This window comes from Cinclus cinclus, chromosome 11, assembly GCF_963662255.1.
Source record: "Cinclus cinclus chromosome 11, bCinCin1.1, whole genome shotgun sequence".
NCBI classification, from domain to species: domain Eukaryota; kingdom Metazoa; phylum Chordata; class Aves; order Passeriformes; family Cinclidae; genus Cinclus; species Cinclus cinclus.
Window position 1 is genome coordinate 22,696,430 of NC_085056.1, and position 24,518 is coordinate 22,720,947.

Genomic DNA, 24,518 nt, shown 5'->3' on the forward strand with positions numbered 1-24,518 from the left:
CATGGCAGACTTGAGATATACCGGTGCTAAAGATTTTATATTATTTGATAGTAGCAGAAGACACTTGCCCTGCCCCAGGTAAATACCTGGGCAGTCCAATATTGCCAAGTCTGTATTAATCCATTCGAGTCTTGTGTTTTGTGAGACTTCACCATGGAAAAGACCAGAACATTTAATGGTATGCCAGTGGGATCCACGGAAGGGTGATATTTTCTACTTAACCTGTCTCTATCACTCTCTTGCTCCTTCCCTTCCCAATCCCCAGCTCCATCCCCAACCCCCTCTTTTTCCATTTCTTTCTCTCTCTCTTCCTCACATTTCCTGTTACATAAAATCCAGACTATTTACTTTGGCATATGGTCTCATTTGCACCTTAATTCAGAGGCAACTCCTTAATAACTTTGATAACCAGATCATAACAACCCAGTGCAACCTGAACAGAACTCATCCACCTTTAAGCAGTTTAAGTAATCACTACATGGAAAACAATGTAGAGATTAGTATACTTAGGAAAGGTTGGATTTCTTCAGTGAAAATAAAGCCCAATCAGTAGACCATATGTTGTTCATCCACTCAGCCCCTGTTCAGTACATGCCACTGAACTGCTGCACCCGAAGACTGGCATTATCACATCCTGTATTTCCCTTCGGCATTCTCTTTCAGAGCACAGATGTGACAAAACCAAAAAGTGCAACTTTAGTCAACCTTTACCTTCAAACCTAATTCAGCATCGGCTCGCAGGGCCCGAGCAAAGCTCTGCGAGTTCAGTTCTCGCCCTCAGAGACCAAAGCTCTGAGAACAATTCACTTGGCCACTGGCGCAGTGTGGCCGCCCGCACACGCTCAGGCTGCGACCAGCGGGCCAGGAGCGCGTTCAGCGGGTGCTGAGGCCACAAAGCCGCCGCAGACGCAGGGGCCGCGTTCGCGGTTACCGGGCAACCGCGGCACCCGACAGGCGGGGCGGGGCCGGCCCGGGGGCGGCGGAGCCGGCCGGGCCTCGCTCCCTCCTTCGGTCCCGTCTCGTTCCCCCCCTCGATCCCCGCTCGGTCCCCGCCTGTTCCAGCCTTGGTGCCCCTCGGTCCCCGGGCCGAGCGGGAGCGATCCGCTCCGGGGCCCGGAACGTGACGGGCACGGCGGCAGCGCTCGGTACCGCCAGAGCCTCGCACCCAGCTCCGCGCCGCCCGTCAGAACGGGAAAACCCAGGGTCTCAACAGTTTGTGTTCGGCGCATCGTGCAAGTGCCAGTCAGCGAGCTGCAGGTCCTGGGCACTAGCGTGCAGCTTCCCGTTCTTCTTAGGGACACACAAGCAGCAGAAGTAATTTCCTGGTGTCATGGTTCAGCACCTAATCAGCAGCCAGGAATTGGTGCTCCAGAAGACTGGCATTACCACATCCTGTATTTATTTCTCTTTGTCATTGTCTTTCAGAATAAAGATGTGCTAAAAGAAAAACCAAAAAGTACAGTATTTATCAACCTCTATCTTCGAATGAAATGCAAGACTGATTTTCAGTTGTATTACCAGCATTGCAGTTAAAACGCGCTGGAACCATAATGGTTCCAAGTTTCCTACTTGCAGTAAACTTGCGGTTTTAATAGTCTTTCCAAGTTTATCTGTAATACATAGGTTTATATATTTTAAAGAACTTAGGTTTGTTAAATAACTGCATACTCCTTCATGCTGTTGAGCAATAGCACAGATCGTTTGTGTCTTCAGAAGTGGTTTGTCTTAGTAAAAAGACCTTGAAGTGAAACACTTTCCAAGTTCCCCAGAATTTTAGAAGTACTTTTGAAAACAAAGGAGGGGGAAGAAAACCCATCAAGCCTATTAATTTAGGATGTTTCCGGGTCTGCTACTCTGTGCAGCCTAAGGAAGCTGTAATGGAACAAGGGAAGAAGGATCTTACAGCCGTGTTATCCCTCAGTGTACAGAAAACCTTCACACGGAGCTCCTGCGTGGCTGCTTTAAAGACTGGTGACAGAAGAGCAACATGGGATTGAACTAAGACAGACAAACATCCAGTTAAAGTCACATTACAAGTTATTTTATTTTCAGATGGGGCTGCAGACTGTATGCTGCTCAACACCCTGGGCGCTCCGAATGTCCTGCAGAATAGCTGAGCCATGAGACTTGTGCAGTAGAATTAGAAAAAGGTGAAGCACAAACATTTCTTATGCACCTACATTGCATTACCAACTCGTCACTTTAAAAGTGGTTTTGCTCTTTCAGTGGAAGTTTCTAGCTGGGATTGAAGGGTTTTTAATTGTTGAAAAGCTCTGAGTAGAAGCAAATATTCTCCCTGGGTACCTGTGGTAGGTAGGTACCTGGCGCCTGGCAGTGGAGGAATGTGCATGTACTTCCATTTAGATCTCTGAAGTATTCATTATAGTCATATACTATTCATTATATTCATTATTCTTATTATTCATTATAGTCAAGAGCATACCCAACCACAAATTTATCTGGAATTTCAAAGCCTGTATCTGTAAGAAAATACAGTTCTTTTTATACTTCAGTGGTGTAAGTAGCTTTTAAGTGCACAGTTTCTATTCAACACATACTCGAGCTAAGAGTAATAGGCATCATCTCTTTCAGGATGCTTCCTTAAGAATCTGAGCTGTGAACTGATGGCAGAGGTTAGAATTTGAACTATTCCCTTTACTCAGTGAGATAATTAAGGTGCTAAATGAATGATTTTTATTAACAAAGTAGTTGTTTAAAACCTAGTTATGAGTTAGAACTAGGAGAGGAGACAAGGAGCGAGATTTTACTTGAGTGACGGTAGATGAACTGTGATTGAGTAGGACTTTTCAGTTTGGGAATAAGGCAGGTTTAATAATGCAGAATCAAAACATATGCCCTCGAGGGTCAAAGCAAAGCAAAAGAGATAAGGTTTGATTCTGTTTCTGCTATCTAAATAGTTAAATTTGTATATCAAATAGCTACAGCTGCACTCAGGCCAAGCAGAGGAAAAAAAGAAGGTGGTCATGAGGTGTCTCAGGATGGCATAGCTGGTCATTAGTTCACAGGTTTTTATGTCCTTTCTCCCCATTTCTCTTGGCCTTCATTAAACTTATGTGCCAGTTGTCAGATGTGCTGCCTGAAATGAAATTGTAAGACTGTGTTTGGGAAAATACAGAAAAAAGATACTAGAAAAACACAATACTTACAGTCTTGTGTGTAACCTGGACCCTGACATATCCTTTAAACAAGCTGGCTGTAAGGCAGAGCAGAGCAGGTTGGTTATTAAAATACCTCTTGCTCTAAGCTGTAGACTTCCCTTCTGCCACGCCTCCCCATAGGCTTCTAGAATCATGCTTTTAAGTCAAAACAGGGAGATTATTGCAGAGAAGGAAGTAGTGCTCAGCCTTGGAGTGGAGGGAGAAGCAAAGGCTCTGATCTAAGTCCATTCTCTATATCCAAGTGGCTCTACGTTGTTCCCTCCAGTTCCCTCCAGTCCTGTGTCTCAGATCACTTCCCTTCCATGTAGCAATGCCCCAGGACACTAGAATAGCACAGAGGGGGAAGCATGTCCAAATGGCTGGTAATGATTTCAGTGGGTAGGGAGGAAGGGAGGGAGAAAAGGACAATTTCTTCTGCAAAATAATTTCTGTTCTTGGTTTGCCTGTGCACTTCAGAAGAAACTGAGAACCTCCTGGACAGTCACTAGAAGTACTGTCTGAATAACTGCTGCATAAAGCAATGTTTTTTTCTAAAGCATTGTAGTTACTTGACAGACTCAGGGATATTCCACAAAATTTTGTTTTAGTGATCTACTAAAAGTAGATCTAGAATGCTACTTGACGTCAACTTCCAAGTGCTGACAGACACTTAAATTCTGGAAACTTCTACAGTTAAGGATATTAAAAAATATCCGGGGTCTTGTCATTAGAAAATCTATGGAAAGGATGAATTTCCTTGAAACATGAAGTAAGAAACAGGGAATCCATCAGACATCATGGACTACACAGAAGAGCCATAAAACCTTTTTTTATTAATTTGAGCAGTGGAGATGGTGGTGCATGGGTGAATTTCCCAGTTTAAGCAACTTAATTTTTAAGCAGCTGGATAAGGGTCACATTCTGCATTTGCTTCCTCCCCCCCAAACTTGAAGTTAAACAAGCACCTGTCAGCATACACTGAGTATTCACCCAGATGATTTGAATATGTTAGTGAGTGGCTATATCCTTGCACCTTACAACTTTTACCATCCTTGGTTCCTTGTGTTTTATTTTTGAAAGCAATGCTTTCATTGTTCCACTGTTGTAGCCTGGCTAGCTGTTAATATGGTGGAAGGTAAAGAGGTGGCAAGGGCCTTTGAATGGGTTCCACAGAGATGTTTATTTCAGCCACACACGTGGATACTCCAGGGTCAAAGGCAAGGCAAAAGCCTCATGGTGAGGGTCTAGGTTCAAGCATATGGGTGGTCGGGGCAGGGAGAGCATCAGAGATCAATTATCAGGGGACATAGGGGTGGCACAAAGGTGGAGTTTGGGTATGGGAGCCGATGGGGAAATAGTGTGGGAGTGACTGAAAGACTGAGGGACAGGGAGGGGGCACAGGGCTGACTGAGGGAACAAAACAGGGCTACATTGGCATAACAGAGCAGCATCTAGAGAAGCCTCTTGGGTCTCCCTAACTAGGGAATGCCTCTCAGGGTGTACACATTCTACCAGTCTCAATAATGTCCTGAAAGGTTAAAAAAATTAAGTTATCCTTCACATTTGAAAAGAAAACCAGATTGTCAGTGGATTAAATTAGAGGACACGAAGCCAGCAGCCCAGTAACACAATTAATTATTGTTATATGTAAGACGTATTAATTTGAAACGAAGGGAGAAAAATATCTGTGGCATTTCACCCCTCCTTCAGTCATTACTTTCCTCTACTACTAACACATGCTGGAATAGGGAAGGGAAGGGAAGGTGTGGGAAGGTGTGGGAAGGGAAGGGAAGGGAAGGTGTGGGAAGGGAAGGTGTGGGAAGGTGTGGGAAGGTGTGGGAAGGTGTGGGAAGGTGTGGGAAGGTGTGGGAAGGGAAGTTCTGGGAAGGGAAGTTCTGGGAAGGGAAGTTCTGGGAAGGGAAGGGAAGGGAAGGGAAGGGAAGGGAAGGGAAGGGAAGGGAAGGGAAGGGAAGGGAAGGGAAGGGAAGGGAAGGGAAGGGAAGGGAAGGGAAGGGAAGGGAAGGGAAGGGAAGGGAAGGGAAGGTGTGGGAAGGGAAGGGAAGTTCCGGGAAGGGAAGTTCCGGGAAGGGAAGGTGTGGGAAGGTGTGGGAAGGGAAGGGAAGTTCCGGGAAGGGAAGTTCCGGGAAGGGAAGTTCCGGGAAGGGAAGGGAAGTTCCGGGAAGGGAAGGGAAGTTCCGGGAAGGGAGGGGAAGTTCCGGGAAGGGAAGTTCCGGGAAGGGAAGGGAAGGGAAGGGAAGGGAAGGGAAGGGAAGGGAAGTTCCGGGAAGGGAAGGGAAGGGAAGGGAAGGGAAGGGAAGGGAAGGGAAGGGAAGGGAAGGGAAGGGAAGGGAAGGGAAGGGAAGGGAAGGGAAGGGAAGGGAAGGGAAGGGAAGGGAAGGGAAGGGAAGGGAAGGGAAGGGAAGGGAAGGGAAGGGAAGGGAAGGGAAGGGAAGGGAAGGGGTGTGGAGGCCCAGGGGCCTGCCACTAGGGCCATAATGTTGCAGTCCTGCAGAAGCAGAAGCAGGCAAGGAGAAGCACCCCTCTAAGGTTATGGTGACAGGTGCCTCCCTCCCATAGGCCTTTGCAGGCACAGCTACCAAAACCCAGTGCTGATCCCAAAGTAGGGGCGGATGGAAATGTTGCTCTTTTGAGGCAAACCGTGTTTCATGCTTAGTCAGCAAAGAAGGGCAGAGAGATAATTTAGACTAGAAGCCCAAAAAGAAAGTGAATTTAAAAAGTGCCAAATGGTTTATCTGGGGTAAGAACAGAATAAAACATAAGCTGTGTGAAGGGAGGGAGTTTCTCACAGGTGCCTTTTGTGGTTTTTGGGTGCACTGTTGGGACAACTGAGTGGAGAATAAAGAAGCTGCCTCACAGGAAGAAAAAGGCACAGTGGCCATAACTCTAAGGCAACAATAGGGCCTGTGGTGGGTGGTGGGTGCTGAGCCAGGGCAGGGCATTGTCTGGATGCTCTGCCACCACCCAGCAGTGACAAGAGACCCTTGCATGCAGGAGGTGCAGGATTATGTGATGTGTGAAGCTGTCACTGGGACAGCCAGCAGGACAGAGAAGATAATAGAAACAACCATTACCTGCAAGTTTATTGATCCCTCCATAGAAATATCAGCCAGACAATTCTCTTTCCGGGTGGAGAAGGTAAGTTTCTGGATTGCATCCTGACATTTAACAGCATGGCTGAGGGGGGGTGTGCTTGTGTTAAAGCCACTCTTTACCTTTCCTGAGGCACTTTGTGAAGTGAGTGAAGATGCTTTTAGGGATGAGAGTGGTATTTAACTTCCCCAACGTAAAATTGCAGTTACAGCTTCACTGCCATGGGGGATTGTGGCCACTTCCAGAGAAATGCCAGTCTCTCTGCTCAGTGTAAAGGGAGGTTTTTCAGGAACCTCCAAGGCACAGGGATGTCTGTACCCCGATGCTGTAGGGAGGCTGGGAAAAATGGAGATTCCTGTGAATTCCTCAGGCTGACAAGGAAAAACCCATCATCTCCTGTGTCTCTTTGCCTTCTCTGCTGTTGGCATGGATGCTTTATGATATAGCTATATGGTATAGCTCTGTGCATTTCCCTGAGCCTCACCTGCTTCAAAGGACCCCCAGACATCCTGCAGCTGCAGCGATGATAACACTGAGGCAGAGCAGGTGTCCTTTAGTCTCTGGATCCCAACTCCAGCATCATCTTTTCCTCTCCTGCCAGTTGTCTGAAAAAGAGAGGATGTTTCATTATTTGGTGTCTGTAGTTTCAGGCCTCTCTTCCAATTCCTAGGCTTCCACTGAAGTACAGAATCCCTGGAACAGGCAGTTCAGGTGTAACTAGAAGCTTTTCAGCTCTCCCTGATTCTGCCTGGCTTCTGCTTGATGCCACACACACAGACTGATGGCATACTATGGCACAGCACCTGCCTGATATCAGTACATGCAGAACTAGTTTCCCAAACCCTCTGTTTTCTGCAAACCGTGCAGGAAGCCCATCACTATGGATAGAGAGGAAGGAGGAGCCTAGGCTGCTCATAGCTTTGAGACCAGACACTGTGTCCCTGTAGCAGGGGCTGCAGGACACATGTTGCAGATGAACTGCTTTGATGAGGCTGCTAGAGCCATTAAGGTTGTAAGAAATGTCTGTATGTGAGTGATGACCATCTACTGCTGTTCTGCCCAACAGAGAGACAAAACTGGAGACAAATGGTCTGGATTGACTTTTTTGATTTAGATCTTGTTTAAGCAGTTGCCTCCTCTCAGGGGGCTATTCCCTCATCCATGTGTGGGAGTGTTTCCCTGTCCCCCAGGGAATGCTGTGGTTCTAAACATGAAAAGCATCTGCTTTAAAGAAAAATCTCCTGGAAGGGTAGAAACAAATAGAAGGGGGAAATAGGGATGTATGCACTTCTGGGGCTGAAAACTGTGAGATGCAGCAGAAGCAGAAGGAGGTCTGTGGCTAGCTGAGGCTTCTTTTTCCTTGTCTCCCGTTTCCATAGAAACCCAGTGATGATGTCCTGACTCTGCAGTACAAGCCTTTGGCTTTAAAGAACACCTGCTTGCTGCCACTCGACCTTATGCTGGACTTGGAGCAGCCGTTTCTGCTCTGCGATGCAGACCAGCAGCCCCTCCCGGATGGCCAGGTGAGCAGCCCTGGACTCCTCCAGTGGGGTCTGAAGAGGAGGGATGTGGTGGTGCCTTTCTGTTGGGAGAGCCTTGAGTCAAGAAGTTTATTCTGTAGTGTCAGCAGTGGATTGGCCTGAGCTGCATCAGCAGAGCTGCTGAAGGAATCAAAATCTTATCTGAATTGAGAAGGTCCATCCTGGCTTTAAGGCACAAGGAGAAGGAGCAAGCAACTAGGTCTGGGCCAGCCATGCAGTAAAGGTGTCTCCTGGAAAGCATCCCAGCTCTCCAGCAGCCACCCCCTTGTCTTGCTGCTGAGCACAGAAACTTGGGCTTGAGGGAATCCTGGACTAGACTGCTGTGGCTGCAGTCACAGTGTTGCTGTAATGAAATGCATGATGAACCAAGAAGCCCATGCTGGGATCACACTTCAAGCATTTACTGTTTCAGCTGTGAGACCTTGGGACATCATCACACAGGTGATTAATTGCTGTTCATCTCCTTGCAGCCTGTGACAGCGGATGTAGGACAGACCTGTCATCTCTACATTGCATTTGACCCATCTTATAAACTGGATTTTCATAGCTGGAAGGAAGAGAAGGTTCTGAAGATAAACATGGTCAACGGCCATCCTTATGTGGAGTGTATCACCCTTCAAGGAGAAGTCCACTTCCCCAATCTCCAAATCCAGCGCAGCATCCTGGAGTTTGGCTGCATCCTGGCTGGCACTGAAGAAGTGCGTTCTCTGGAGATAACCAACTGCAGCCCACTGCCTGTCCAGTACCACTGGTCATTCCATTCAGACGGCCAGGTGGGCAGGCTGAGGTATGTGCACCTTTGCCCTCTCCTTGAAGCTCTTGTTCCTGGCGTCCCGTTTGTACTTTGCAAAGAACAAAGCTGTTTGTGCACTGTACTGTAACAGTGGATAACAACTGGACATAGCCAGTAGGACAGCTGGATATACTTTTCAAACTTATTCTTAGTATTCAATGAAGTCTCATCCTTCTGTACACTTCAGCTCTGCTGTAAATTTCAGAGACTTTTTTTTTCACAAACTTCTAACAACTTACTCTGGATCTATAATCACTGAGACCAAATTGAGCCAAAATGCCAAGTGGGATTACTCTTTCTCAAAGCCTGCAGTCACACAGAATGAAGCAGTAGATAAATCATCGTGTGCATCCCCATACACATAATAGTCCAGTTACTGACAGTACTACTTACAAAGGGAGATTCAACATGTGCAGTAACTTTTTTACTTTTGCTACAAATTGCCTGAAAGAATAAGCTGCAAATAATAACTTGAACCTGTTTAAATTCAGGGATGGCATTGCAATACCCTAAAAAATTCTAAGGGTACCTGGTGCTGGTGCAGTATTATAAGAGAACTGTAAGTGTGTATTACTAGTTGTTATTCGTCTTAGGTAAAAATGGCTCAACTCAGCTTTACAAAGCAGGAAACAAGTCATGGAGAGTTGAAATGAAGGAGTTGGGACAGTGTCACCTGTCTGTTTTCTGTGAGAGATGCTCTTAAGTAGTAGTGGTAGTAATGTACTCATCTCCTATAAGTTTGATCCTTGTCAACTACTATCCACCTCTGCAATTTTTTCTGACCTTTTTGTTTTCTCATTTCTGCAGTTGAGTGCCGAAAGGAAACAGAGAACTTAAATGTTACTTCCAAAATATTATGAATTGTTTTCAAAGTAAAAAATACTCAGAGCTTTTAGAAAACGCAACGGAAGGGTTGGAATGCATAAACAGTAGAAGATCTTGAACAGTATTTTTACATTATACTACGTCAGCCAAACAAATGGACAGTAGGGCTTGAGCAACAAGGATATAAATGAAGTTTTGTTAAAAGGGCTTGTTTTGGTCTCTATGTGATAACTGTCATCCCCATGATGGAAATACTTCACAATCCATTTAAATTTTCCTAAGCTGTATTATTTAGCGATCAGCCGTGATTTTTTTAATTTCTGTTGTACCCATCACTGAATCATCTGAGCACAATGTCCGAACAAGACAAACGGCAAAGTAGAAAAGGGCTGCAATAACTGAGCAGCCAACAGGATAAGTCATATTGGCATATATTGGCTTTGCAAAATCCTGTGTGAGTGCTTTCGTTTCTTCTCCTCTTTGGTTTAAAATGCAACACATTCTCATTACTTCTGATGACTCACCTCTGAAAGAAAAGGGCCGTAGATGCTTTTGGCAGGGTAAGTTGCATTTACAAATTGGTTCACCTTGTTGGCAGCAGGACTGCATTTTTTCTTATAAAAGCTGCTCATCAGCTTGAGTGGGGAGAAGGTGCAAAAGGGTGAGAGGGGCTGATGGATCTCTGATGGTCTGAGGATCCAATGGAGCCAAGAGCTGGAAGGTGAAATACCATTTATTGAGTTCAGGGGTCTTTAGGGGAAAGGAATATGTGCCTGAAAGCTCTGTTCTGTCAGCCACATTCACCTAGTCAAAGGGTTTTTTCCTGCACCCGTGTGTGTGGCCAGTGCCACGGGATGGCAGCTCTTTCTGCTGTGGGGGCACTGCAGCCTCCAGCTGCAGAGTATGCAAACTGAGCTGCATTGAAATGTGTTCCCCAGAGCTCAGTGTTGGGGCTGGTTCTGGTTAACACTTTAATCGACGATCTGGATGTGGGGATTGAGAGCAGCCTCAGTAGATCTGCAGACTCCCGGTTGGGTGGCAGTGTGGATCTGCTGGAGGCCAGGAAGGCTCTGCAGTGAGACTGGGACAGACTTGATCCATGGGCCAAGCACAGAGGCGTGAGGTTCCACGAGGCCAAGTGCCACATCCTGCAGGTCAGCAGTCGCCTCAGCGTGAGCCAAAGCGTGCGCAAGGGGGCAAGAGGCCAATGGCCCCTGGCCTGTATCAGCACCGGTGTGGGCAGCAGGAGCAGGGCAGCGCCTGCCCCTCTGTGCTGGGCACTGGTGAGGCCACACGTCAAGTGCTGTGTCCAGCTCTGGGCCCCTCACTTGGAAAAGGACATGGAGGGGCTGGAGTGTGTCCAGAGAAGGGCAGCAAGGCTCATGAAGGGTTGAGAAAATGTGCTGCGAGGAACAGCTGAGGGAGTTGGGTTTGTTCAGTCTGGAGCAGAGGCTCAGGAGGGGCTCCAGGGCTCTCTCCAACTCCCTGACAGGAGCGTGCAGTGAGGCGGGGCCGGTCTCTTCTGCTGGGCCTGCAGTGAGATCCAGAGGAACTGGCCTCACGCTGAGAGAGGAAATTCAGGTTAGATTTTAGGGAAAACATAAATTCAGTGTTCAGGTGTTCAGGCCTAGGAACAGGTTGGCCAGGCAGGTGGTGGAGTTGCTGTCCCTGGAGGTGTTCAAGAGGCCTCTGGATGTGACACTGGGAAATGGTTCATTGGTTTCGGGTTTGCAGTGGCAGTGCTGGGCTGACCTTGAACTGACGCTCTTCAAGATCTCTTCCACCCCTGACGCTTCTCCCATTCCAAGTGCTTCCCGCCGGGCTGAGGGGAAGGCTCAGTGCGGTCCCGAGTCCGAGGGTGGCCGCGCCCTGAGGCGCTCGGGCGGCGCAGCGGCTGCGGCGGATCCTGAGGGGCCGGGCCGGGCGCCGCCCTCAGATCCCCTCCGCGGGGCTGCCGCTGCCCCTCAGTCCGGGGATCCTTTCCCTCAGCCAGGGGATCCTGTCCCTCATCCTGGTGATCCTGTCCCTTATCCCGGCGGGCAGCACTCGGCAGCGCAGACCCACCTCTCCTCGGGGTCTGCCCGGAGCCCCCCGCGCCGCCGGATCACAGGTACCTGAGCCGTGCCCCATTTTCTCCCTCGGGAGTCCCCAGCCCTCCCACAGAAGAATGCAGCTGCCGTTTCATCTTTATTGACTGGTGCCTTCCTGTTCCACCCCCCCCCCCCCCCCCATTTAATCTTAAAATTTTGATATGTTCTTTTCCTTTTTTATATTCGGGCTGGAGTGCTTGCTAAGACTTCAAAGTGGAGCTCTGATAATGAGCTGTAAATCACACACGGCTCCTCTGAGGGAGGACGATGGGAGGGAGCTGAAATAGGCCAGGACACCCCCAAGTCCTGCTCACAGCACAGCGTCCTCACGGCCTCAGCTGCTGCTGTGGGCTTTGGTTTCCATAGGGAGCCAACAATCCACACTTCTCCCCTCCGGGCTTTGGTCCCTGGATTCCAAAGGATGAGTCCCACCGAGGCTGCCTGGTCTAGTGACCGTGCCAGCCATGTGCTCTAGTGCTGCTGAACACACACATTGACAGATCTGCACTTCTGCGAGAATGGCTTTGGAGGTTTGAAGGGATGTTACTGGGTTATTTTCTGTAACTGATGGAGAAGAGGTAATCTGTTGTATATGCAACATTTGCCAGGTGTTTGTTGAAGCAAATCTAGTTGCTTGTCTTCCCACCTTGCCTTGTGATGGGACAACAGAGGTGTGCTATTTGCATCTAATGAATGGAGGCTGCCTTATAAATACTCTTTTGTGTACCTTCTGTAGGTTGGAAAAGTAAAAGATCCAGGAAAGGTCAAGATGTACCCTTGTATACCTACAGTTTTAAACCCCTTGTGCTTCCTATATTGTATAATTGCATAAACGTGTATTAAATTAAACTCTTCTGAAATGCAATTAGCTCCAGAGTGAAGTCTTTTTTACAGCCTTCCTTTTGTTTGGGTGATTTTTGTTGTATTTTAGGCTGGAGGGGTGGTAGCAGTAGGACAAAGAGGTGAGGAAGGCTCGCAAGCTCTTACCTGTTGTGGCAGGGTTGGATTTGCAGGAAAACGAAATGCAAGTCTGTTATCACTTCTGAAAGGCTAAAGGGAGATGAACTCTCTGAATTCTCCCTCTCTAATGGAAGCAGGAAAGGAACAGGGGCTATCAGTAACTCTAAACAGAAAGCAGGGCTGGCTATTTTCATTAAGATGACCATGATACTGCTTTGAGCCTTTGCTCCACTTTGAGAAGGTAAACAAATCCATTATTAAGCTGGATTTGCCACTGATAGGAAGTTTCTACCTGGAGCTAAGTCATTTTTTGAGTAAATGGCATAGGCTACTGTGATGCAGGACTCAGCACTTGGACTTGTTAAACTTCATGTTCTTGGATTCAGCCCCTCTATCCAGCCTGTCCAGGTCCTCCACAGAGCCCTCCTACCCTCCAACAGATGCTCCCAGATTGGTGTCATCTGCCAAATTACAGTCCACTCCCCTCTCATCCCACTTCTTTTTTAGTCCCTTCTTCAACCTCACTCCTCTCCCAGTTCACAGCAACACTGATCAAACCAAACAGAACAAGTCCAAACAATCCAAACAACAACACATAGAATCAACAACTTTCATTCTTTAACCTAATAACCTTTTGGCTTCAGCAAAATAGCGCCTCATCCCTCACAATCCACCCTTTCCTTTTATTCTCCTTTTCTGCTGAAGCCCTTGATTTAATTATCCCGTCTGGCCAGCTGTTGGGGATTGGTTCTTTCCCTTTTCCCTCTGTGGAATTTTCCCCATTGTCATGCTAAGATACCTGTTGGCTGGGCCCTGATGGCAAGGGGGAGGGGAGAGAAGAGGGAAACCCTGCGAGATTCAAACAGCCAGAAGAGGAAGCGGAAGGCTCTGGCTCGCCCCATTTCCCCAGCAGAGTTTGGACGAGAAGGACGATCGCCGCCTCTGACCCATTCCTGCCTTCCCAGCGGCGGGAGCCATCCTCACTGCTGTCGGACCCTGCACTGCTGCCTTCTCGCTGTAACCTGCCATCATCCAGCACTCTGCTGAGTCGGGACCGACGCCGTGAGCGGAGGGCTCTCTCTCCATCTCTCTCTCCCACCTGGGACAGCGCTGCCATCACCCCCAGCCCTCCTGCAGCTCTGCGGGACCTGCCCGTCCCCAGAGCCGGGAACTGCAGCTCAGGGAAAAGGTGCCTGCAGCCAGAAAGGGACTGGGACTGAGTTACTGTTCTGTTTGTGGGCAATTTCATAGCTGTTGTTGTTCTTGTTTGTCTTGTTAGATATACTAGTAAAGAACTGTTATTCCTACCCCCATATCTTTGTCTGAGAGCTCCCTTAATTTCAAAATCATCATAATCTGCAGGAAGGAAGGAAGGATCATATTTTTCAGTTCAAAGGGAGGCTTCTGCTTTCCTTGGCAAACACCTGTCTTTCAAACCAGGACACCAGCATAAACAGACTGCTTTTGCGATGCAATTACAAATAAGATCGATCGGTCTTTAATTAGTTCCGTGTTAAATTCAGTCTGTTTAAAAGTTCCTGATTTGTCAGTTCACGTTGCTGTCCATAGTTCTCCTCCAACTCAAGTAAAGTGAGCTGTAGATATACTTGTATGCAGTGCCTCCCATCAGCAGTTCCATCTGCGCCTGCTCGGATGAAGCAAAGCTCAGATTGTAACTGTGGCCACAAAGATGACCTTCCTCATCCATACCTGCTTCCTAAGTTCTGTGCACTAGAACAGCACGCTGTAGGGATATAGAGGTGAAGCACAGAAGCCGTGACACTCCACCCAGCAATTTCCAGAGTCTTGGAACATCATTTCCTATTCCTCTTTTGTCAAGGTCTGGTATGATTTCTATTCCCACTGCTCAACACCCGAGCGATTCAGCCCACAGTGGAGCAAAAGTCTCGCTGGTGGCAAATACAGAGGTCAGTCCAGTCTTACCCTTGACTGTTTACTATTAAATCATCTTTTGAAGATTAACTTTCAAGGGTCACTTCCTTGTACCACTGTCCAGGTTTGGGGAGGAGCATCCACTGGTCCTTTGACTTGAGAGGTGTGAGACCACTCCTTTTCTGCAGTCCTGATAATTGCTTTGAGATGTTAAAAGTGCCTTAAAGGGATCTTCCCATGCAGGTGTTGAGGTATCATCTTTCCAAGATTTTATTAGAACCAAATCTCCAGGTTCTACCTGGTGTACGTGAAAGTCTGGAGGTGATGCCTGGGGTAACAACCCTTTCCTTTGGAATTCCGTGAGAGAAAGTGTGATTGCCTGCAAATAATTTCTGAGATACAAGTCATTAGTTTCAGCCCCTCCTCCCTTCCCAGATAAGGTAACCCAAGTAACATTTCTTAGGGAGAATCTCCTTTGTCCTTTCTTGGAGCAGTTCTGAGCTGTAATAATGCTAATCTGGTTTCAGTCATTAATTTGATAATATGGTTCTTAAGGAGAGCATTCATTCTCTCCACACATCCAGAGCATTGAGGGTGCCATGGGGTATGAAATTTCCAATTTACATCTAATGCAGCACAAGTAAAATGTGTTCCCTTATCTTAGTCCATTCTTTCAATGATCCCATGTCTGGGAATTATTTCTTCTAATAGCATCTTAGCCACTTTGGAGGTAGTTGCAGCTGAAGTAGGAAACCCTTCTACCCAGTAGGTGAGGTGATCAGCTATTACAAGAAGATACTTCCATCTCTGGAGTTTGGGAAACTCAGTGTAATCTATTTGCCTATTTTGAAAGGGTCTAAGGGCTCTTCCCTCACTAGGGTGTATTCTCATCACTTTCTTCTTTCTCTTTGAACAAATCAAGCACTGTTCAGTCACTATTTAGCTACTCTATAGACTCCCTCACAGCAATAAGTGTTTAAGAATTGATGACACAGCGCTCGACTTCTTCAGCGTATTCCTTGGTGTAGCTTAATTAAAACTTCTCTAGAAATTGCTTTATTCATTATTTGCCTCCCTTCCCTGCCTGGCTGGGACTGGAACTACACCACAGGGAAAGTGCCTGCAGCCAAGCGGAGGCTGTGGGTGGGTATCTGGTTCTGTTTGTTGTTGCTGCCAGTGCTGCTGCTTGTTTGTCTGGTTAGACATCCTAGAAAAGAATTGTTACTCCTTTTCCCGTATCTTTGCTGGAAAGCCTTTTAATTTCAAAGTTAGAATAATGTGGAGGGAAGGGGGTCACATTCTCCATTCCAGAGAGGTCCCGCAGAAACCTGTCTTTCCAAGCAAGACAAGCTGACAATTAACAATTTATTGCCAATTGTTTAATTAAAAATTAGTTAATTAACTTAGGTAATTAAAGATAGGATAAAGGTGTTCACTGGAGCTTGCAAGGGTAGCTGCAGAGGTCTCTGGTGAAGGGTGGAAGAAGCCAGCAGAAGACACGATGTTGCTGGCTCCTGCTGGATGCTGCGGCTAACACAAACGCTGTCACTCAGGTGTTAGTTTCCAGTGCACCTGCTTCTTGGGTCCTTGGCCTTTGTCTGTCTGCCGTAACGCAGAGCGTTTTGGTTTATCAAGACACTCCTGCTCCTGGGCTCTGCCTTTCACAATCACCTCTACCTTCTTCAGAGCCGGCTTCAGCTTATGAGTCCTAGGAAGAAAGGGACTGGTATTAGTCAGATGAACATTTCCAGCCAGCCACTTTTCTGTCTCCTTGCACTGCACACAGTGTTGCATCCTCTGTCTGTGCAAGCAGTGAGCAGCAAATTAAACAACTGCACTCGCTGCAGGGAGGCTGCAGAGGTGCAAGGGCAGCAACATGACCAGCTAAGTGCCTGGGGACCAGCCACAGCACATGGGGTTCCATGTGGAGAAGCAGGCCTTGCTTGTTCCAAAAGGAAGCAGAGCTAGGGACTGGCTGGTCCCCGTATCTCTCGTTACAGATTTTGCAACCCTCCAGGAGCTTAATGTTTCATAGAGTGTCTTTTTGCAGTGTCTCCCTAGCAAGGCCAGATGATGATCTTTCTGTGCTCTTCTGGGTGTTTTGCTGCCTCTCTGGGGCTGCCTGTCTCCAAGCCCACCTCCCCATCCCAGTCAGAGGGACTGAAGGGAGGGTCTTAAGGGATGAACCAGGCTGTGCTTGGTGATGGCCAGCAATAGGACAGGAGGCAATGGGCAGAATCTGAACAGGAAATTCCACTTGAACCTGAGGAAGAACTCCTCTCCTGTGCAGGTGACAGGTTGCCCAGAGAGGCAACAGTGAGGGAGTGTCCCTCACTGGAATTATTCCAGAGCCCTCTGGACCCAACCCTGTGTCATGTGCTCTGGGATGGCCCTGCTTGAGCAGGGAAGTGGGACCAGATGACCTACTGTGGTCCTTTCCATCCCATGCCACCCTGTGACTCAGTGATACCCATCCGAAGCGGGAGTTCTGGGCAAGTGTGTAGACGTTGCTCACCTGAAGAGTATGGTGGTCCTAAACTTCCCCGCGTGCTTTGGGGAGAACAGCATGTGAAAGATCTGCTTTTGGCCAGGAGGGATGATGCCGTGGCAGGGGTTGATGTAGAACAGTGGCAGGTCTTTGATGTCATCTGGGCAGATTTCCAGGGAGGAACTAACACACTGCAAATAGAGGTGTTTTTGTTTGAAGCGCTGTAGCTTCTTGGAGTGGTCCTTCTGCTTGGGCTGCTGCTGAGAATAATGCTGCTGCTGCTGCTGCTGCTCAGAATCCTGCTGCTGCTGATGCTGCTGCTGCTCAGAATCCTGCTGTTGCTTGGCAAGCTGCCACAGTCCAGAAGGATGCATCTCAAAAGGATGGTCCTGCTGCCACCAGAAAGGATGCAGCAGCTTTCTGTGATGGCTCAGAGGATTGGAGGAGAGGAACTGACCTGCAGAGAAGAAGAGAACACCTTTCAAAGACCAATCCTATGTTCCCAGCAAATCTGCCTTCTGCTGCAGGTAAGTGGAAGAGATCTGGAATGCACTTGGAACATCTCTAGCCGAGTACTTTCAGCAGGAAATAGAGCATCTGGGAGCAAGGTCTCTGCCTGCAGCACACATTCCTGTGCCAAATGAGAAGAGTTGGTTTTAGACAGTGACTTTACATTTGCCCTGGAGTGGGGAACTGCACACAGACAGTGGCTGCAGGGCAGCTCACTCATTACACCATTGTTTTTCCCAGTCTCAGACTTCTCAAAGAGATGACCTGATGTCCCCTTTCCCAGTCCTGACCCAGCGTGTGGCTCTTCCCAGAGCCTGGCTCAGCTCCTTTGCAGAGCAGAAGGGGCAGAGCAAGAACAGAAGGGGCTGAAAGGCAGAGGGGGACAAGGAGAAAAATCTCCAGCTGCACTTGGGAAGATGCTGATGAAAGTGAATGTGTGGACAAGGATGCAAAAGCAATTCAGGGTCAAGTGGCAGGGTCTGCTCCCCAGGCCCTCAGCCACCAAGTGAAATGCCCTTACGCATCAGAGTGGTTGAGTATGGTTTCTTCACTGCTTTACTATCTGCAGCTTCCATCCAGCTGTATTCCAGGGCTATATTTCCTGTGTTGTGTATCCTGAAACTGAAAAGCAAGAAGGAGGAATAAAAAAACCAAGTCCAATAAATGTAAAGCAAATAGTGCAATAACATTGTCTGATGGACTCCTGGTACCACTTTCTGCTGAGGACCATCTTCTTCCCCAGGCAACTCTACTATGCTCAGACTGCTGTCCTGGGTGGCCCAAAAAGTATTTCCAAGTCTGGAAGTTTAAGAGGAAAGGGCCAACGCGGTGCCCAGGACATTGAAGCTAAGAGGCTTACTCTGCACTTTAGGTCTTGGCTTGACTGCAAACTTATTCTTGAGTAGATGAGGACAAGTGACATGCAGTAAAAACAAACCCATGGCTGGTCTCAGCAGAAAGATATGGCAGCACTGAACCTCTGCTGACCACCGTCTCCTGCTTGGCTTTGTATGCACATAAATGGGCTTGTGCTGGTTTTGGCTGGGGTAGAGTTCTGGGAAGCGGGCACTGGCTCAGCCCTGGCAAAGGCAGCTCCCGCTCACAGGGCCCTGCTGGCCTCCAGCACTCACATGTCTTTCCTTGTCTGGTTGGGCAAGGTATCCTTGAGCTGAACCACTATCAGGTTCCGTTTGAACTCAGTGTAGCCAACAACAGCACTGAGGTACACCTTGGCCTCCTGGATGCTCTCATCCACAGTGTAAGCCGGTGCCGGTTCTGGTTCTGGGGCTGTCTGGACCATCTGCAAACAGAGGAGGGAAGAATCACTGAGCAGAGCCCAGAAAGTCAGGCTGACAAGGGAATCTGTTGGCCCCCAAGATCAGCCTCACAGAGGGACTAGAAAGGACCATTCACTTCTACTTTCCTGGAAAGATGACAAGACTGGGACTGATCCGCTACAGTAGTTGTTCCTACCTGTTGATCAAAGCAGTCACTACCACAGCTGTTAATATATCCATGGAGACTATAGCTGCATTCCAGTCCCTGTACTTCAACCTTGTAAGAGGGACTGGCTTTTTTCCTGGTCCCCTACAAATCCAGCAGGTCTCACAATTAGGATTAAGTTTGCCTGCTGGAGCTCTGTGGATGGAGAACCCCAGGACTGAAGACCTCTAGAAAGCGCCTTTTTCTGCTTGTCTTAAGAGCAAGTGCTCTCCAGATGTCATGTGTGGAGCAACAGCCACACTGCTGGGAGCTGGGAGTGGGCACTTTGGGAAGTGAAAGATCTCAGTAGCAAAGTCTCCAACTGCAGATGTTCTGATAAAAAAGAGGATGGTTTAGAGGCCTTAAAATGGTCCAGAAACTCAGACAGGACTTTCACCCAAGATGAGTATGTTTGGTAATAATGACAATAAAAGCAGGAGTCTCTGGAGATGATCCTTCTCCAGACTCCTCCATTCTGTCATACAGTGCCTGGGCTACTCCATGATGAGATATCCCACACAATACAGAGACCACAACCATACTCTGGTATCCATGCAGACAAAACTCGGAGTTCACCAGTATGTGCAGCAGAAGTGTATTTCTCTCCACTTCAAAAGAAGAGACATGGTGCAAGAGACTTAACTGCTCGTTGGTGAAAAGGCACCTAATGAGATGAAGAGATTTCTAACACCCTAAAATGGGATAAAATCATATAACATTGTCTCCCATTCAACATGGGCTGCAACACTTGTGCTTGTGGCACAGACTGATAGTTTCTGTGTGGCTAAAGGTCTCTTGTCAAAAGGCTCTTGTGTGATTGTATGTGGTCACTGTGCATCTCCCCTAGAATGCACTGCTGCTGAACCCCACGGCTGCCCAATGTCCAGAGGAAGCAGGAGCTGCTCAGCCAGCAGTGATGGTGTTATGGTGGTCTTTTTGTAAAAGCTAGGTTGGCTTTTTGCTGTTTTGCTCCTTACCTTCTCTTTCTCAGGCCAGCTGGCTGACATGTCCTTCCTGGTGGTATCCTCCATTGTGACAATGCACATTCGGTCCTCCCAATCCTGAACCATCCTTTGTGGTAGCTCAGAGTTGGTCTTGATCACCTTACATTTCACAGGGTGCCTCCTGAAGGTGGCTGGGACATCTGATTTCAAGGTGACTGTGATGTCCTTGGCATAGCCAGGATGGAGGTGTCCCATCTAGGGAGAATCAGGCAGTCAAGACCAAACTGGAAGGAAGCACTGCCAAGGGCAGGACTGACAGCAAAAGGGACTGATGTGGTGAGGTGCTGTGCCAGGAATCTGCACCTCGGTGTGGATTTATGTGAACTCTGATAGACAAAAGTGTGAACAGAAGGTGCCACCTCCCATAACGTGAAGCCTTTTCTGCAAGGCTGGCAGCCTTGGCCCAGCCAAGCCAGGGACTGCATCTCCTACATGGATGGCACTGGAAGTGGCTATCACTGCTATGTCAGGACTCCCTGCCAGTGCCCAGGAACAGCAGGGCAGGGCTTGAGCAATGGGGAAAGGGAGAGCAGTCCACGCTCACCTTGGGGGAGAACTGGAATGCGGCGTCTGCCTCCCACTCAAAGCGCATGACCTTCATACTGGTATGGTTGGTGATGGTGAAGGTCCTGCGGTAGGGCCTCCCGACAGGACAGTCCCCAAACTGGATGTGATTCAATCTGACAGCTGTTAAGGAGGAGAGCAAGAGATCTCAGTATGCAGGGAGCTCCACCCGCCCCTTTCACGTGCACAGACAGCTGTATGTTCAATGCTTCCTTGCTCCAAGCCTTCCTCCCCGTGGGAGGGAGTTCCCCAGGCCTCTCCCCATCCCACCACTTTCAGAGAAAGACTCTGACACATCCCTAAGCCAGCGACATGCAGCACGGCACACGCTGCTCTGCATGCATGGCTGCCACAGCCACGGGCCGCCAAGTCCCGTGGCTGACAGCCCAGGCCTGGCTAGAGAAAGGACACACTTGATCAGATATTTTCTTCTTCCTTGCTCCACCTTGGCAGCCTCTCCTCTCTTACCATCAATGATGTCTTTCTTCAGACTGCGCTTAGCTCTCCTCTCATCTGTGTCTTCCTCTAGTCCATCAAGGGTGAATTCATCCTTGTGGCCTTCACCCACCAGCTCTATTAGGGTCTTCTTAGAGTAGATGTCTTCCAGTAACACACAAATCTTCCCTTCCAGATGTTGAGTCAAGGTGGGTTTGAAAATGACATCAATATTTGTCGATTGCCCATGATGCAGAAAGAAGAAAGGCTTCTCTGGGGGCTTGCTCTCTGCACAGCAATGGAAATCAGAGTTAAGTGATACAGCTCTACAGAGGAAATACTTCCATAGGATATATGAGGAAGAAGAGGTTGAAACCAGCTGCCCTCTAAGCATAGCTTCTACCCCAGTGGTTCCAAACCCTCTTCCTATGTTCACGAGACTGCCACCTCCAGACACATCAGCACTTAGAGCAGCTGAACCTCACATTGATGCCCAGCTGTCATTCCATCTGCTTCCAGCCAGTTCCAGCCATATGGAAAGCTGAGCCAGAGAGTGCTTTTGGCTTCTGCTGGCTGTTTGTGTGCTCAGGGGCTGCATCTGTTCCAGCTGGTACCTTCCCAATGCAGCAAATACCTCAGAGGGTCCACTGAGGTAGTGACAGTCCCCCACAGCTCAACCCACCGTGTCTAGAAGAACTGAACAACTTCTCACAACTTTCTAGGAGGAAACCCTGCAAAAGGTCCCCAAGAAAAGCTGGGGGGACAGAGAGCCCAAGGAAAGAAACTGTGTCTAACATCTGGCTGCTGCTCAGAGAAGCCAAGAGCAGGGCACATGTTTTCCCTCTGTGCATGATCACGCTTCATGGTTAATAAATTTACCATTTCCAACGCAGTCCTCTTCCACATCTTCAGTGTAGAATCTCTCGAGTGTGGAGCCCCTGCCTTTCAAGAAGAACGCTCCGTGCTCATCCTCCAGGTGTAACATAAACTGAAAAAAGGGAACAGAGAGCACAGTGATACTGGTGTGAGTACAGGATGGCACAGGGACTGACACCGCAGTGCTGCTGGTCCCGCAGGGGAACCCAGCACCTCTCCCACTACAAACAGCCCTTAGCACAATAGGTTAAGTCAAACCAGCCAGGAAAAAAAGGGTCTTCAGAGACATCTGGATACCACTAACACAGAACCAAACAGGACAGAAAGTAATGAGCAGATTGTATTTAAACCACAACTAAGTTTGCTTGAAATGTAGTAAACTAGAATCAAATGCAATCTAATGGAACTGGGAAATCACACATCACCGTGAGAACAAAAGGTGATGAGAGACAGGGGGGAAAATACTCCATCACCACTCCACCTGTGTTTAACTTAAAGAAGAAAGACTGGATGGAAAATTCCCAAGAACTCCCTTCTTGGATGTCAGTCACTTGCTTAAAATTAATTTCTCACACCTCTTCTTAGGTGTGCCATGTTTTCTGGGACCCTTCCCCTGTGCCAAAGGCATTTGTTCCCAAATCAGACCATTCCTTGAGCAGGTTCTCACCTTGACAGGTACGATGCCATTGTTACGGATGACCAGGGGGAGCATCTCTGAATCCCCCACCCGGAGTCTCTTGAAGCGCAGCACAGCATTTCCCCTCTTGCTGCGAGCACTTGGGCACACGACTGTCACCTGTGGCTCATGCCCCTTCCCACTGATGGTGAAGGTCAGGGTTTGGGGCTTAATTTGCACAGAGCTGCAGGAGAGGCACAGAAACAATTTCAGCTGGCACTAACCCATTTCTCTCTGGGCAAGTGAAGCAGCAAGCGCCACCCACAATGTTTTCCCTGCCTGGTGCCCCTGTACCCCACAACACAGCCCCCCACCAGCCTCTTCCCAATCCACGCAGGGCCATTCACAAGAGGAATCTGCTCCAAAGAACCAGAGCCTTCCACAATAACAGTTAATAATTTCACTTAATTGAATCATGCAGTACAGCAGGTAAATAATGAGGCACTAGATGAGATATGGCAAATCCCCTGGCTGCAGGGAGATGAGACATCTGCAACAAGCAAAAGCACAGCAGGAAAGCAATATAAAAGCAAGGAGGCAAAAGTAAATCATCACCATCAATAAAGATAATTTCCAAGAACAGTAAAATAGCAATTTTGTATTAGGAATGAGACTTCTCTTGTTCCAATTCAGCCACTAAAGGGTTGAGGAAGAACAGGTCAAAGCCCCACTAGAGAGGTCCCAGGGCAGAGGAACTGGGCTCCTCTTTCAAACCAGCTCCAATCACTCACATAAAACCGCTTAATGAATGCCAGGGAACCACAGAGGATCACTTAATTTTACAGAATCTAAGAGGAAATTTTGACTGCTGACTTGCTGGCACCAAACTGTTCATCTCAGCCTTTGTCCTTGGAAACCCGCAGCTCAGCTGCAGCACATCTCAGTAACTTCCAGTTGGCTACCTAATATTTCTGTGTCTTCATAGTTCCTCCTCCAGGCTAAACCATCAGCCTCATTTTTCTGCTCTTTCTAACAGCTACTGCCTCCCAGATCAACTCATGCCAAGTACTCTGCCTAAGGCTACTGAAAGCATTAGAGCTAACAAGAGATCTGTGCCTTCCCAGTGGAGAGGCAGTTTTCAGTGAGGCCTCCCCCAGTATTCCACTGGCAATTTACCTTTTTGGGATGACAAGGGAAGCCTTGAAAGTACAGCTGTAGTTCTGCTTCTCTGGTGGGGTGAAGGTCACCGTAGCAACGGCATTGGATGAGCCAGGAATGGACATCATGTCAGGATACAACTTGAAAATGTTATTGATAGGGCTTTTTTCCTTGGGGAAACCCAGAGAGAAAAGTTAGGAGAAAGCACCTTTCAACATGACACAGTTTTATTCATAAATGCATTACTGAGAACAGCCCCAGACAGTGTGTCATCCTTCCTGCTTCCCGAGGCAGGCTCCCTCTCTCCCAGGGAATGCTGACCTCGTGCTAAAGCATTGTGTGTTTTGAGTGCTGGCAGCTGCCCCAGCATATACGGAAGGTGGGCGCTGCATGGAAAAACCCTGCAAATAACCTAGAACTGGCCTTCAAATAGAAGGAAAGGCCAGGGAGCCCGAGGAAATGCTCTGCTTTGAGCCCTGGCATGTCAGTTCATAACAGCCCCTCTCTGAGTGTGCTTCCCACTGAAGACCCAGAGGTGTGAGCCAAAACCTTGCTTGGGACATGCAAAATTCAACACAGCTGTTCCCTGGCTCTGCTGCTCTCCCTTGCACTTTAACCTGCACTAAGCTAGACTAGTCTGGGCCACAGGAAGCAATCCATCTGGAGAACAAAACAAACTCTCACAAGGCCTTTAGAGGGCAGCCATCACCTTGGCCTCTTGATCTTACCTTTCCAGGCAGGGGTTTGTTGGAGAGGACCACGTCACATGGCAGACCACTTGTATTGTAGACACTGAAATGAGCTTCAGCCTCTTGCCCAACCAGAACCTTGGTGAAGACAAATTTGTTCTCTTCTCTGACAAACAGACCCGTGCCTTTGACTGACCGCAGCTTGCAGCTGAGGTTGGTGCTGCTGCAGATCGGGTACTCCTCAAAGGTTAACATGACATCCTCAACAAGTGCTGTGGACAGACAAGAGGAATGAGCGTGGAAAAGCCTCCCTGATGAATTTATC

General features: G+C 48.3%; 1 protein-coding gene across 1 annotated transcript in view; it reads right to left on the bottom strand.

Moving 5' to 3' along the window:
- Positions 1–1,229, bottom strand: part of LOC134048165 (hydrocephalus-inducing protein homolog) — an 82,229-nt gene extending 81,000 nt beyond the window's left edge. Inside the window, exon 1 of the mRNA XM_062499765.1 lies at positions 932–1,229. Within this exon, the coding sequence (XP_062355749.1) occupies positions 932–1,229 (298 nt within the window). The remainder of the gene's footprint in view (positions 1–931) is intronic.
- Between the last annotated feature and the right edge of the window lie 23,289 nt (positions 1,230–24,518).